This window comes from Parus major, chromosome 2 (assembly GCF_001522545.3).
Source record: "Parus major isolate Abel chromosome 2, Parus_major1.1, whole genome shotgun sequence".
Lineage (NCBI taxonomy): Eukaryota > Metazoa > Chordata > Aves > Passeriformes > Paridae > Parus > Parus major.
The window spans coordinates 132,967,450-132,984,006 of NC_031769.1; the positions used below are offsets into that span (position 1 = coordinate 132,967,450).

At 35.2% G+C, this 16,557-nt stretch overlaps 1 protein-coding gene across 1 annotated transcript in view; it reads right to left on the reverse strand.

Moving 5' to 3' along the window:
* Window positions 1–914: 914 nt before the first annotated feature.
* The window catches only part of ANGPT1 (angiopoietin 1), a 152,304-nt gene continuing 136,661 nt past the window's right edge, over window positions 915–16,557 (reverse strand). The window contains exons 8-9 of the mRNA XM_015620204.3: window positions 12,215–12,345; window positions 915–3,258 (exon numbers count right to left, since the gene is read on the reverse strand). Of these exons, the coding sequence (XP_015475690.1) occupies window positions 3,098–3,258; window positions 12,215–12,345 (292 nt within the window). The 3' untranslated portion in view covers window positions 915–3,097. The remainder of the gene's footprint in view (window positions 3,259–12,214; window positions 12,346–16,557) is intronic.

Here is a 16,557-nt window from a genome sequence, read left to right on the forward strand (position 1 = left end):
ATGCTAGGGCACTTAGGAAAATGTGCATTTGAATAACATCTCCAGCCTCAAAAGATATTAAAAATTAAGGCTTGATATGCTTTGGAAAACACTTCTATTAGTTTATCCAAATTTTGTGTATTGTTTTATAAATCAGGAAGAAATTATCCATGAAGGGTAAATAGCAAAGTTACTGTTACCACCGACCAAGGACTATTTTTTATTATCTGTAAGGGCAAGCAGAATTTTAATATAAATCAACTCCAAACCCATCATTATTAGGAATAGCAATTCTTCATTTTATGCAATACCTACTCATTCAACTTTAGGAGCAAAATGTACTTTTACGTATATAGTTCCTCACACCTTTACTGTTGATTTGAGAAGCTGTGTTTCCCCAAAGGAACATAACAAACAAATCAATTAAGAAAAAATTCCTGAGAAAATGAGGAAAAATTGACTACAAAGAGATGTAGAAAGGAATCACTGTAGTGTTAAAAGACATACAAATGGAGCAGAAGGAATTTCAGGGTAAGAGATCAGCGGAGATTTGTCACTGCCATGCAATATGATTGAATGGATGATAGAAGAACACAACAAAAGGCACGAAAACATCATACTTCAGTTTGTATCTTTGCCTGTTGAATTAAAGAAATCTTGCATTTTAAAGATTGATAGAGTTGTATGATTTGAACCTAAGATAAGAAAAATGTATTCCCATGATTTTAATCAAGAAAATTAATTAAAAACACTGAAGTATGAGTATGAAAGGTTAAGAAATATTAATTACTGGAAAAATTTAAATTAGAGTTCCTCCCTTCCTGCAGTCTGTCTAAGTTTATTACTATTTCTTACACAGAGATAGCGGCTTTTGAAATATTATCAGCCTGTCACAGAAAGTTATAATTAGAGCAAAGAAAATCACAGACTCCACAATTTTTTAAAACATTTTATTATAAAGGATAGGAAACCAAATCCACATTTTTTTTCAAACCCAGATAAATAAGCAGTAAATATCATGCTTTTAATTTTAAACATGTTTTGCCTTTTGCAATAGGATCTAAGAATGCACAAAAGGCATTCTTAACTTGGAGACCTGCAAAACTCTATCTTTCGAGAATATGGTGGCAGACAGACTGGATATTTTGCACATTAATGAGGACCATTAAAAAAACCTGCTGGAAACTGGGCCAAAACATGTCTGTGAAGAAAGTGCTGAGTAAAGAGTAGTTTGGTAACTTATTCAGCAGAAAACTTCAAATTCACCCTTAGTCAAGATTATTTCAAATATATATATAAATATGTACAACTACACAAAAAACCCACAAAACTTTCCACTTAAAATGAAACAAACATGAAATTGTAACAAAATCAGAGAACCCTTAGGAGCTGCAATAGCCCTCAGTGGTACTATGACCTTGTGATTTTTAGGAAGAGGTGTTTAAAAATATCTGAGTACTTTTTTGTCTATTCCATAGAAATAAACTGCTAAATAGGGGGGGGAAGTAAAAAAGTAGGGGGAAAAAAAATATCATTACCCTTTAAATAAAACCAGATCCTTGTTGTCCCTCATCTCATGAACAATTTAATAAATGGAACAAAGCAAAAAGAGATGAGCAAACACCTCTCCACATGCAGATTCTGTGTGCCATGGTGGTCCCAATTTAATTGAGAATATTACTTTTGATTTCAGTGGGAGCAGGGGAAACTTTTTCATTTCATTTCTAGCAGAAGTAGAATGTACTTTCCCAAATGGACTTCATTCATGGGACTTAATCAAAATGGCTGTAAATGGAAAGAGTTGTCTCTTTACCCTCACAGGCCACCCATTACTTAATTACTTGTTATTAAAAGACTTTTCCAATAGTACCACACTTCTGCACCATTTTAATAGAAAAAAATTACTTGTTATCAACCTGTAAGCAGTCATCTAAAGTTCTTTAATATTTATATCCTTTTGAGGCTTTTCACCCTTTGCATTGGTTCAGGGTTGCCTGTACAAAATAAATGACTGTTGCAGGAAATATAAACATGATATTTACAAGTTCACAATTCTTTATTTTTTATACAGTTCTGATGAATATTTTTTATAGTTGTAGCCTAAGCACTGTGTAGAATTGGCATGCTTCTGATATTCACAAAAATGTAATAAAAAAGTAAAATAATTAAGGATAAATTGCGCACATGCAAGGATACTGTAAAATTAATCCATTGCCTTAAGCTATGCATTTATTTAATTTTTTTATACCCTAACAGTTTGCCTTCCTGAATTCTTTTTGGTGGAAAAAGTCCATTCAAATTCCTGTATTTTCTCTTGGATAATATTTCACATTCTTTAAACCTTCCATTAATTATTCTACATGACATTCAGACTGCCTTGAATGAAAGACAGTAAAAATCTAAAAACACAGCTACTTTTGTTATCACACTATAAATCCTAGCTCAGGGATTACACCAATTACCTGATTTGCCTCTATAGAGCAACGGAGGAATTTATGCTTATTATCCTTATCATTATTCATATGTTTGACTCAGTTTATTAATTAGAAACCTGTCCTTAAAGTATTTAATGAAAAATAATATTTGCACAAATAATTTTTATCTGGGATTAACATTAATCCATCCAATATTCAAATTCAGTTCATTTAAGAAAAACAATATTTTTAGTGGTCACTTGGATGCTTTAAGACAAGTTTTAATAAAAGTGACTCTGTAATCCTTTTTCATGGGTATAATGTTGGCATTTCACTGCTGAATAGCATTCTACTCAATAGACCATGGCTGACATGTTTCAGTTCTTCAAACTGTGATCCTGTTGCTGAATTAAAAAAAAAGAAAAAATCCACTGGCAAGCACCAAGTTTGGGCAGAATAGCCAAATCCAGTTCTTTAGAAAATCATTTCAGCCACCTTCTTCTAAACAAAACTCTCTGCAGTAATCAAAGCACGGGGTGACTGTTGGGAAGTGTTTGCAGGTAGTGGAGTGACAGCGAAGCGACTTTGCGTCATCCCATGCGTTGCTTTCAGGAAGCCCTTCGCCTTTTACCTTCAGACTGTGCTAGAGTTGCTGCTGAGGGCAGTGCCAGCCTGGCTTCTCCTGGGATCCACTGCGGATTCCTCTAAAAGTCCAAAGGCCGAATCATCATGGTGGTGGAGCGCAAGGAGTAGCTGGGGCCTTTGAAGTAATGCCATTTGATGCCATTGAGCTTCCCGTGGTTCTGCCCAGCTGTGTAGAACATCCCATTGAGATTGGAGGGGCCACAAGCATCAAACCACCACCCTGAAATCATTAAGATAAAATCTTAAACTACAAGTGCATTTAATATTTAATTTGTTGTATTAGCTTTAGCTGGTTAGGAAATTCTGGTAAATATCTCATAAGTAATGCTGGTGTGGTATTTTCATATTTTCCTTTTTTGCTCTTTTGTGCTACTCATAGTCAGCAGTACTGGAGAACACACTTGTATTTACAGAATTGCAAAAGTAATTATGTCCCAACCCGTTCTACTTTTATATGCAGCATGTGAAGTAAAAGCAAGAACATGAAAGACAAATTAACTGTTTTCCTTATTTAGACAGTGTTGCATTTTTCATTTAAACCTCAAAAAAAAAAGACTATAATTCAAAAGTATTTTGCATAATTTCACTTGTTATTTTGAGTATAAGCATGGTTTGATTTTATTTACCAGCCCTTTTCTGTTGCTTTAACTGTGATTGTTCAACTGCTCAGTTACTTTTGTTTCCAGAATAGATGTTTTTTTGCAACTGGATTATGAGAATTGTGGTGCTGCACTGGCCTTTTTTAAATTGTTGCTTTGAGATGAAATTAATAGTGAACTCTCTTGTTTATCTCTCCAAGATCTTTACTTCTTAAGGTGAATGTTAGATTGCCATGGGAGCTAGAGTTTTAAGAAAAATTCCAAATAACATGAAACTTGGCAACTCCAAGACTACAGAACACTAACTGACAAAGACAAACTAGGTGACATGCTGACTCTGCTGAAAGTAGTGGGAGTTTTGCTGGATACCTTGATGAGAATAGAATTTTCTCTCCAGCACCTTGCAGAGTATCTATGTATAGTAAGAGAAAGATGCTTAGTTCAGACTGAGAAAGGCAGAATGAATTCCCAGACTGCAAAAAGCAAATATCCCCAAAGTCAAAAATGCATTAACTTCTGTGGCTAGGAGTTCTATTTGTCAGAAAGATTGGGGCTTTTTTTCATAGTGAGACCTATAATTTTACAAATCTTTAGCACAGTTTTTATGCATCTTTCCATGGAATATGTTGCACTGAACTTTTGAGTCATGAGGCAAATAAGATCATAAAGATCTGGTAATGACTTTTGCTTTTGATAATTAACACAACTTTAATTTTTAAAAAAAATTATTTCAGCCTGCACATCACACACAGCATTGCAATCTTCTAAGGACCCCTTGTAAAGCATTTTCTAATAGCACTGGTAGTGGTAAACTGATCATCCAGTAGTGCATACTGAATCTGCAGGTGTCACTGTGGACTAGAATGGAAAATTAAAATTTTTCAGTATGTTCTTCACTCTGACTTCTGGAAAAGGAATTAAACTGTGACAAACTCCTTTTAGATAATAGTCACTGTCCCAGGGAATCCTCCAGTTCCATCATATTTAGTGGTTAGACTTTTATCTACCTCTAATGAATTCATTACATTAAAGTATATATTAAATCTAGTTTACTATTACCAATATGATATTGATTTTGTTTAGCCCTCAGATCCAGTGCTTGCTCTGTTCTTTGTATTCAGAGCCACATAATTTATGCTTCTAGTCTTGTAATTCCTACGATTTTGGAAAATACTTAGTAGTTGGTTTTTTTTAAGAAATAACACCTCATAATGAAATCTTGAGGGATGAATTTGTGCCAGACAAATTCTGACAATCTTCTATTTTGGTACAGCTGACCTCCCTTTGATTTCAATGTTATGCCTAAGGGGACAATAACCAAAGGAAAGGAAAGCTGTACAGCTGATGTTTTACTGTAACCAGAGTATAATCTTGTATAAATTTAAGATGAAGTTAAACAGAGAAATCCTAATCCTCATTTTTCAAAGCTGGAACTCAGATGCAGCTGGGTCCTGTTTATGGTGTTGGGATGAAGACATGGCAAGCTGACCTAGTTACCATTTCATCTTAAAGGAACAGGAACAGATGCATAAATGGTCATTTTTTTAGGTGAAGGTTTTCAGTGATTTCATAAAAAAGTCAATGTAAAAACTGGAATAGCCAAAGGAATACAAAATTTTACAAAACATTTGTGAGGATTTGCTCCAACCTCTCATCATAGATTTCTTCTAAATAAACACTTCTTCCAAAATGTGTTTCAATAATCTTTACATTTTCCTATTGTACTATTCTTGTTTGTGAGAATGAATGAATGAATGTTTTAAAGTTGTTTCCTAATATTGCATTGAAACTTTGGGTTTAGTTTCTCACTTTTTTAAGTGATGTGAGTTGGTTTTTTTGGGTTTTTTTTTTGGGTTTTGGTTTTTTTTGTTTGTTTTGATTAATTCTCTTTTTTCTCCTATGGTTATTTCTCTCCAAGCTCCCCTGCAGTCCTATGAAAGGCCTTCACTCTCCATAGGGCCTCAGATTATCACAAGACTACTGCATGTCCCTACACCAAAAGTCACCTCTTTGAGTGGAAGCAAAGGAAATGTTGAGGGAAAGAGGAATGCAAGCAGTGACTTTCTTGGTAGCTATGAGGAAGTGGAGGAACATAAACTAGAGGTTTCTGAAAGATATACCTGCAGCACTGCCATTACATAAAACACAAAATAAAGCAGCTCCTGAGCTCTGACACAGTCTGACCCCAGGAAAGACACTCAGTAGCCAGATGTTGTCCTAATACCTGGAGTCCACAGGATTTTCTTATGAATAATCTTGTTTATTTTTCTCTCCAAGGTAATGGCTTTCCCAGATAAGTATAAGGTCATCTTTGAACCACAGTATTATTTTAATTTTGAAGGTAACTTTTAGCAATAATTTCCATGGGATATTTGAATCAGGCATGAGAATGATGAAGAGTGGGTATCATAAGAACTAATATAAGAAATAAGATTTTAAGGTGAAGTGGTTCAAAGAAGGCTGTCATGAAAAGTTTAACAGAGATTTTATTCAGAAAGAGAGGTAGTTTCTTCAAGCTGTTGTGAATAAAAAGTCACTAATTACGTATTTGAACCGAGGGCTAATTCAATTTTTTAAGTTTGCCCACTTCTAATATTTGGTACAGTACAAGCAGCACTACCATCTCTGCAATAAAAAAAACTTAGGTCATAAAATAGATTTTCCTGACAAAATGTAAATTAAATAATGCATAGATAAGTTGTTTGAAAGTTCAGCTATACAAATAGAAATGAATCCTCACTGTAGATGGGTGTTCTTCTGGAAGAGTTAAAGTAGGTTCACATATTGTGTATGGTTGTGCTTTGGTCTTTAATTCATGTTGCTATAACCAATAGGAAATTGTTAAATTTCATGTCAGCTCTTTTCATTAATAAATATATTTTTTAATGCTTAAGCTACCTATCCCAGATAGTTATACTCCAGACTATACTATATCTACACTGTACTATATCTTTGACTGAATATGAATGCATATTGAAATAATTTCCACAAATTCTGGGAAAAAATACCTAATACAGGGGCATTTCTCAAATGAGTAACAATAATAAAAGAAAAAAATCCACAAGCATCTGTTGTAACGGTTTTCTGAAGTGACAAGTATAACTTTTGCATGATAGAATCTTCTTTGTCAAAAGCAATATTAAGAAAAGGCTTTTGTATGCCAAAGCTAACAGATTTGCTTCTTTGGCTTGTATAAATTGCAATTAAGCATGTGTGCATGTAAAATTCTTTTTCAGTGACCTAATGCTCATCAATTCATGAGTGCACTGTAAGGCTGGTGTGCCTTGGGAATGGTAATGATCGCTCAGGTTTGATGGGAGGTTCTTGGTTGACTTTTACATTCTAAAACAATAGGTGTTTAAACACTGCACATTTGATGCCAGACCCTTTCCTCAAAAGCCCTGTCCTCCTTCCTGGGGACACAGAATGTCTCCAAAGGCAGCAGGATCAGTGCAGGACATTCAATAAGTTCCTAAGTATGTCTGAATGTGCATTTGTATGGATTTACACTATAAGTAGATCCTGTGGAAACCCAATATTTATTTCTAGCCTTCTGTGTTTGTCCATCAAGTTTAGTGAATTTGGCAACAAAGCCAATAAGAAAAAGTTCTTATCCAAAAATATTGAAATAGTCCTCAATGTTCAAAAGAAATGTAGATTTTTTTTAGGAAAGATTTCAGCGTTTCTGACATTCTGTACTTTAAAGAAGTTAGATGGCAATACTTATGATCTGCTTGATTTTGCACTGGTAATTTCTCTAGGATGAAGTTTTGGACGACACCTCAAACTATCATTGGAGCCACTGGACAGAGTCCAAAAGAGTGAATGTAACAGGAAAGACTTAGGATTGTTTAGTCCGAATTTGAAAGACAAATTGCCAACAAATTCAAATTAACTTAAAATCTTTCAAAGAAATGGAAAGGAATAGTGTTTATTCTTCGCAATGGTGGACAATATGGCAGGATGGAGCACATTTAAATTATCATAGAATTAGTTAGTCAACATGCAAAGCTTTCTTATATTAAGTGTAGACAAACTCAGTAACAGATTTTAACATGAGAGTGAGCACCGACAGAAATCCTGAAGATGAATAGAAAAACAGAAACTAAGAGGTAGAGAAGAATCTTTCTTGGAAAGGGACTAAATGACCTCTGGAAGCAATTTCTATGTTCTTTTATTCCTCAGAGTATTGGATTGACCAGACTACCACTTGACAATCTGAAGATTAAATTAGAATTTAGCTGTCAGGATATAAGATGAAAAGGCATTAGCTTTTCATATCAACTGGATAATGCAATCCCTTTCATAGGGACCTTTTTATGAGGTAAAAATAACATGAAGATTGCAGACTGGTGACTATGTTCTAATATATCAAAAGTTAGTCACTTCCTGAAGGTCTCCCAACACTGTATTACAGTTGCCCATATTTAACCTTGATAAACATACCAATGTAGCAATGTTTTTGTTAAAAGTGCTGCATAGTCATATGTCTAATTAAATATTTTTAAAATTTCAAGAAAAAAAAACCAATAATAATCTAACAATTTACAATTTTATAATTATAATTTTTCATAAAAATATTTGGCAATATAAATGGTACTTCATTAATGGTGCTTTCTGAGCAATTCCTTTATGAAACCAGAAATCTGCATTAAAATTAAAAAGTGGTGCTTTCTTATGTAATCAGTTGTATATTCAGGGGTTCAGGTTGGATAATCTTAAGTGTACTGCCATTGTTTCTTTCAAATATTTTGTTTCAAGGAGAGTATAAGAAAAACCATGTCTTTTCTGATTGGAGTGTATGGGCAGGTTTCTATACTCAGCCAAGAACTTTTCTCCAAGTCACGACATGAATCCTCTGTACCCTTCTTGCCAGAGATTTATAAAATTCACCACTTGGAGAAAAAAACAGTGAAACAACAGGCAATGAGTGCAACACAGTTTTGGAGTCATTGAGCTAACTTACTCTGACTTAATAGATGAGAAATCTATTGACGTTCAATAAATATGTGTTTAATAAATATATATTTCTCTGACTCAGGAAGCCCCTGAGATTCAAAAGATACTCAGAAAATACTCAAGGGAGGTATAACTTTTTGCAGTGTTTTGCTTGTATTGACTTCTGTCTGAGACAGGAGACTCCAGCTGGACGGACTTCTGCTTCCAGTAAAACAAAAAAAGCAAATAATTTATTTCAGTCATCTATGCTGCTCCAACTCTGGAAAGACATCTAGAAAGTCTCCCTGTCTTTGCAAAAGTATTTTACGGATCAGAAGTTTAGCAGTATTCTCACTTTGCACTTGAAGCAAGGTAAATGCTTTTATGAACACCTCAGACTGCAGCCAGACAAAGAAAATCACCTTAAAACTCTTTCTCGGTGAGCCAAGGTACCATAAGTCACTTTCTGACTTTCAACTGAAAACAATTTCACAAACAGTTTGGGGCTCAGCTGACAGGTGGTATCTGGCAGAACAGATGGGAGTTTGACCCAGGAACCTGATCCAGAGATGTTAAATGCTAAGGGCTGTTTTGGAAGTCCAAGCATTTTGAACTTCTAGGCTTATTCTGATGGCAGTTTTTTGCATTTCTTGTGCTGTTTCCTGCAAAAAAGCTGGGTATGTAACTCATTGGGGCACTCTTCAGACTAAGGTTTGAAATAATACATGGATATATTTATGTATATATAACCCTTTTTCTCACAGTTTACTGGTCTGAGTTACTGAAACAATGAAGAAATTATTTGAATGAATATTATTTGTCTCCCCTTTAAAGTAAAGCAAGCATGCTTGGTTTAAAGTTTCTAAGTCACAAAAGACAGCTAAAACATTTAAATATGATGACAGTTTAGAGGTGTTAAGAATCCAGGTAGTGCACATAATTTTGAAGGCATTCCCTAAAATCCACATAAAGATAGAGCCAAGTAGCATAGCATGGCTCTTGAAAAGACAAGAAAGACACACACACAGTACACTGTTGATACTTCTGTATTATTCTCCCAGTATTTAATTTCTCATTCTAGGGAAGAGGAATGAGATATAGGAGGAGAGAATAATAGTTATGATAGAGACAAAATAAAACTGACAACTAGCAAGATCACAGAGAGAAATGTGTGTTTTCCTTACATTTTTATTTTCAGCCTTGATTATAACCATGTCACAATCTTGAGCTTTGGCTTATCTCAGCCTTTATTCCTGACATAAATATATTCAGTTCACCTCATAGAGATAACAGACTCACCCAAACTGTCAAGATAGCTAGAAACTTGCTAGCAGATTTTGTACCATTCATCATTAAAGAGCTCTCTGTGATGTTGCCAAAACTAACAGTCTGATATCTTTTTGGAAAAAAAATAAAATCAAAAGCCATTTTCCAAAACCTGTTATCATTGCTACTTTTCTAAATTAGTCTTTGTCTAGTACAAAACTGAAATAGACTCCCTAAAAAGATGGTTTGGTATTTAATTCAATTCTGATATTTCTCAAGGGATGAGAAAGTTGTTTCAAGCAGAAAAACATAGCAGAGTGTCTGAGGAGAACTCTAGCATGATTAAAGTCTTTCTTGAGGAACTACAAATTACAGCGCTGCACAACCTGTCTCCAAAGGAACAGTACTCAGAGCCTAGTCCTAAAGAGTAGACTCATCTATCTCCAAAGGCTAATTGCACCTCCTTTTACTGTGTGGTGACTTGCTAAATTTGTGGTTTCCTCAGCCTTTGGTAATTCTCTCCTTTCCTCCCTATTCATTTCATTTGGTACCAGTAAATTCAAATATGTGGTTATGCTGTTGATTTACTGGAATGTTGCAGCAATATATGTGGACCTTGTGGAATGGTTTTCAACAGCAGCCTGACCTTAGCAGGGCACTGACCTGTCATAGAACCCAGAGCAGGAAAATGAATACAGCCCTCAGTGGAGCTGCCTGGGAGCAGAGGTGTTTCCAGGCAGCTCAGACACATGAATGAGTCTGCACTTCAGCACAGACACAGCTCACACTCAGGAGCTTCTCACTGGACTCTGGCCTGCCCTGGGAGCAGCAATGCTTTAATTTAGCATGTTCTCTAAAGGGAAAGGTCAGCAGCTTTCATTAAAATAAATTACTGTCTTCTTATCCACTGTCTGTCTCCAGATCTATCTGGCTAACTTCTATTTTTATAGAAATGGAAAGGTATTGTCTGATCACCTGTCCACTGGAAGAAGTTTCCCATGATAACTTCTAATATGATATCCCTAGAGGAAGTTAGGGGAGCTTGAAAAATTGGCTCTTTAAAGACTCTCCCAACTGAGTCACTTCCAACTGGCAAAAGAGAATGAGGAGTTGTTTGTGCATCTGATATAAATTCTTAGTGATGGGAAACCATCTTCTGTTAGCAGATGATTGCTTGAGAGGCTCATATGTGCCTGGATGTGGCCTGAGCTGAATTCAATCAGAGTGCCAGTAACCACAAATAATACAGGTTTAACAGTCTGATCCAAAATACTGAAAAATTTACATGCTATAGGATTTTTTCCAGGAAAGCTAGAAATCACTGAGAGAGAGTCTCCAAATGAGATCAGATGTGAAGATAAGAAAGGGCCTCTCTTGGTCATACAGTCAGCAAACCAAAGAATCCCAATTTAAGCTTTCTGCTATAATGTGGTATTCTAGAGATAAAAATGAGCTTGTCTATGTAAGGACTAGGAATTGGTATCATTTGCCAGGGAAAATTCTCTTTCTTAGAATCATTAGGAGTCTGAATGGAGAGATAATCTCAGATATTCATTCTCTGCACTGAACAAACACTAATCATATGCACTGTACTTGCTGGCAGTCAGATTGACTTGGGGTTTAAACTGTCCCTGTGTAACTTGTTGGTGCTCTTCCCCACCCCAGCTCTTCCTTCTTTCCTTCTGTAGTTTGACTCAGCTCACAAAGGATATTAGCTTAAACCTTCCACCACTCTCACAGGTGAGTGAATTAGTCATTTAGTGTCTTTATGCATTATGCTCATCTAACAGAGAAAGTTTAACCATTATAAATATCTTAATAATGGAACCACATCTTTAAGTGAAATAGATAATGTATTACAACTCTAGACTTTGTTTCTAAACTTTACCTAATCTAATAAATAATATTTAATATTTAATATCTAATATCTGGCCATTTATCTCTTCTTTAGCTTGTTGATTGTTCAACTTCTCACAAACTTCTTTCCACCTTTTTAATATTTTATATTTTTATTTTTTATGTTGCCTTTCTTGCCTAAACAATTACAGTAATTTATGTTTTCCTCTTTGACATTATTGCAACAGCTTCAGTGCAGAAGTATACTGTCTGCATCTCTGAATAATCCTTTCTTTGCTGATAGAAATCTAGAGGTATTGGCATGATGACAATATATGTATAGAAAAAAGTAGCAGTAATAATAATAATAATAATAATAATAATAATAATAATAATAATAATAATAATAATAATAATAATAAATAAGTTTTCACTCAGGACTTCTACATCCTTGATACAACTTTATCCATGGTTGCTTTAGGAAAATACAATAGATTCCTATTAATGTACCATATTTTCAGAGTCAGCTGTACTCACCTCCAGTCAACATGAGAGCACATTTACACATGCAGTTGTCGTTGTCAGCATCTTTTGTGCTGAATTCAGCTCCATGCAAAATCAGGCTACTCTGTTTTCCAGCAGTACCACTATGACCTTTTAAATAAAGCCTGAAACAACAAAAGAAAACAATCAGGGTTACCAAAATAGAAAAGAAAGATAAAAGATTCTGATTTTTTCCACATCAGGTTGGCATTATATGAAGAGTCCCCAGAAAATCTGTGAACCTCTTGTGCTTTGGCTCAATCTCTCTGTTGTTTCAGGTGAAAAGGAAACATTTAGGGTTTTTCAGTGTATCTGTAGTAGCACATAGTCCTTCCTCCAGAGTAGAACTGAGCTCAAGGAACCAGAACTGGAAATACAACAAAGTAAAGGGAGTGAGAGAGGAGGAGTGAGAAGAGATGCCCAGATACCTGGAATACTTGACAGAATAACTCAAGTAGCTGGTTTCTTTACTGTTTCTTTACTGCACAGAAACAGCAGCCCCAGTTAACAGGAGTCATGTTATTAATGCCTGGGCTTGGAAGAGGATTTTAGCAGCCTTAGAATTTTCAGTTCCACCATTTACAGCACAAGACAGCAACCCAGTTCTGCCAAAGCTGTCTCTGAATGATGAATAGAGAATAACTTAGAGTTCAAGCCACAAAAGTCTTCATAATTTCCAATGCAAAACACCTCTTTTTTAAGGAGTCTTTCAATTTGTTAAAACCACAACTATGAGCTAGAAGCGGAGCTCAGCTGCCAGCAGCCAAATGTGGCCAGCTCCCAGGAAGAGACAGGATCTCAGTGCCACTGTAGAAGTTTGAGGCCACAATCCTTACACTCAGGACCAAGTCTTAGCCGCTGGAGGAAATAAGAGGGGAAGACACATCCCTCTATCACTGAATCTACAGGCTAGAAATAAAGCAGTAACAGGGATAACCAAGAATATGATTTGGTAAATAGTGGGAAAGATATCTCCACGGAAGTGAGACATCTGTATCTTATAGGGTTATTGAAGAGGGACAAATATTTATTTTAAATGCCAACTATAAAATGCATAAGGAGTTACAAGAACAGAGGCAGGACAGCAGCAGGAGAGATGTCTGCTTGTCTCTGGGAGTGCTATCCTAGAAAAAGTTTTCCCAAATTCTCTAACAGACAGCATAAACAAGGAGCACAGATGGGAGTCACTGACTATCACTGCCTCTCTGTTGCTGTATTTTTATCCAGTTACTTTGTATGAATAAAAAAGTAAATGACTTTACCAGAGTGTCATTCATCCATTTGTTTAGATGGAAGACATTGCTGCAGTGTTCACAGTGTTAACAGCAGGAGTAGAGAACATCCCTAACCTTTCTAGCCTACAGTAATAGCAGTACTTAAGCCATTGGCATTTTTCTGAGATGAGGGGACTCTGTCCCAAGACTGATATTTAAATAAAACCCAGGTCTCCCACAGAACTCTGGAGCTGAATTCTGCTTATGAGAGCAAGGGCACCATATGACAGCTTTCCTTAATCAAGTGTATGGCTGCTGGTTTTCATTGGTTTTGTTTTGGGTTTGTTTTTTTTTGTTTTGTTTTGCGTGCATCTGGTGGATATTAGGTCCAAACAAAACCAATTGGATTAAACTTGTCACAGAAAACCATTATAGAAAAGCCTTGTCAGAATATCCACTAAGGTTACTCGAAATGTGAAGGCATAGAACCAGAACTTAGCAACCTACAGAGTTTCACACTTGTAGACTAATATGAATTTCACCCAATTTTCAGTGAATTTCTTCCTGTGTGTCCCTTGTACAACTATAAAAATGGAAACAGTAGATGTTAAGCATGAATATTTTAAAATAAGAAGAAAACTATTAGAAGGAATTGTCAGGTTTATCCTTTAAAGTAGCTACACTGCCTACTTTAATTTGATTTCCATTTTGAATGTTACATGAGGCTGATGATTAAATAGCTGGGGACACAATCCTTAGAGCAAATTTTGTATATATAGATAGATAACTACACACACATAAACATACAAAACATTTTGGATTAAATACAAATATCATGTGTAGTCAAATACCTTCTGATAGCACAAAAACAGATAAGGCCAAGTGTAAGCCTCAATAAAAGACTGTGAAAATCCTTTCTAATTTAACAAGAAACAACCTAGGAACAGGAATTCAGAAAGGTCATTGCATTTATTCTATTCCCAATCATGGTTGAAATTAGCCTGTAATGACCATGTTACTCTATCAAAAGATGTTTGCTTTAGACAAGATTAACCTAAGGTCTGTCTTTGCCCATGTCCATTTCTTTGTTTCATACAAATGAAAGGCTGGAATTGATCCCATCTTCATTCATTGGACTTTTGCCTTGTTTTTCAGGCTGTGTGTAATATTTTGCAGAACAAAATAAACTTCCCCGAGGTTGTGTTGATAGAAAAATTATTTTGTCACATGATATCTATGATCTGAGTTTAAATGGTCATATATCCTCATTATATCAGCCACACCAAAGCTCACAGAAGTCTCGTAAAGTCAGTATAAAAAGCAAATGCTGTTTACTTAAATAAGAAAGACAAGGTTAGCCAGACCTTTTTATTAGCAATTGACAGTATCAAATCCACTTAGTCCAATTAAAAAAAAAAAAAAAAGTGCAATCTAAGAAAACATAAAACATAAAGAAAGAAATACTACGTGGTATTCCATGTTTTCCCCAAAAGGGTGAGGGCATTAGGATTATTTACACTAGTAAATAAAGAGTAAGTACTCCTTACTTTCCCTGATATTTTACAAACATTCCACTCATCACAGATGTAGATCTTGCCAGTTATATTTGACTATTCCTCAACACAATTTGTCTAGTAGGTCTCCAGTGACTTCAAAAGAATAAAGCTTAACTTGGCTCTTAACTCTAGTGTGCTTATCGTACTGCAGCCATGTGCAGATGAACCACAGGGTGAAACAGTAATTCTGTTTGGGCTTTTTTCCCTCAATTGGCATTGCCCAAGTGTTAGGAAAAAATGACACTGCAAAGTTGGCACTACTTTACACCAACTTCAGATCTCAGTCAAAACCCAGAACTGGTCTTGAAGCAATCAGGAGCTTCAGTTCAAGCCATACAGACCCGAACTAGTCTGGCTTGAGACAGCAAGTCTGCACAGCAGTAGGCCAGCTGACGAGCTTGTTAGCTCCCAGGGGCAATAGACATCTTACTACTTAATTCTCAGATCCAGATTGGTAGGATTGAACCTTTAAAACAAACTTCAAATAACTCCCAGGACACAATTTCCCTTCCTTAGAAAAAAATGGTGATTCAGGGTATAGCTCTTCTTGGCTGTTCTTCGAGAAAAAGCAAAGTTAAGAATAAAAAGCAACTCATTACTGATTAAAAGTCAAAGAACATTTTTAGAAGTATATCTCCAGTCCTTCTACTTGCTCACAGACAGGAAATTCTGATCAAGGAAAGAAGAGGAAATACTACTCCAATTTACACAGTAGGCAGGAAAAATAAATTTGTGGTCATATAAGCAAGAACAAATCTACTTTATCTGCATACAGTGAAACTGTAAAAGCAACAAATAAGCAATAGCAATTAAATCATGAGTAAACAGGAGTAAGAGAAATACTGCATTTTTATATTAAATTTTGAGGACTTCTGATGATTTTTTTATGAAATTCTAAATTCACTATGAGGAACAGAGAAGCCCTCATTTAAAAACTAGCAATTTTCATGGTTCATGTACTTAAGAAGAAACAGATTTTTAAAATTATTTCAACTGTTTCATCTTATGTAGCATGGATGTTAGAAACATTCTGCATTTTTTTCTGGTGACATTATAACAATGACAGCTTGAGATCTCACTTCTCAGATGGTGAGGGAGAGCTTTTAAGCATGTTTTGCTTTTCATCATCCTTACTGTGTGACACAACTTAAATATCATTAGTCCCTTGAAACAAAAGTATATTGTCTGCAAAGAGTATATATAAAAAACTGCAAGGCAGCCTGCTAAGACATTATAAATTTACATCATAAATTTTTGCTTTTGCAGTGATTAGAGGACCTCAAATTCTTTCAAATATATGCAGCTTAACTGTCTTCATACCATATTTAAAATAAAATAAAAGATAAACTTTGGATAATTCTAAATAAATAATGCTAAAAAAAATTTAAATTGTATAGTTCTGCAACATATAGCTGTGAAAATTGCAACATACAGAATAAGATACAAAAAATTCTAAAAAAAAATGCAATCATAAATCCATGAGAAAAGCTTGTATGCTAAATATCACTATAAGTGTAGGAAATAGTTTCTGATGCAGTGCTTTACATATCAAGCATCTGAATTTAGA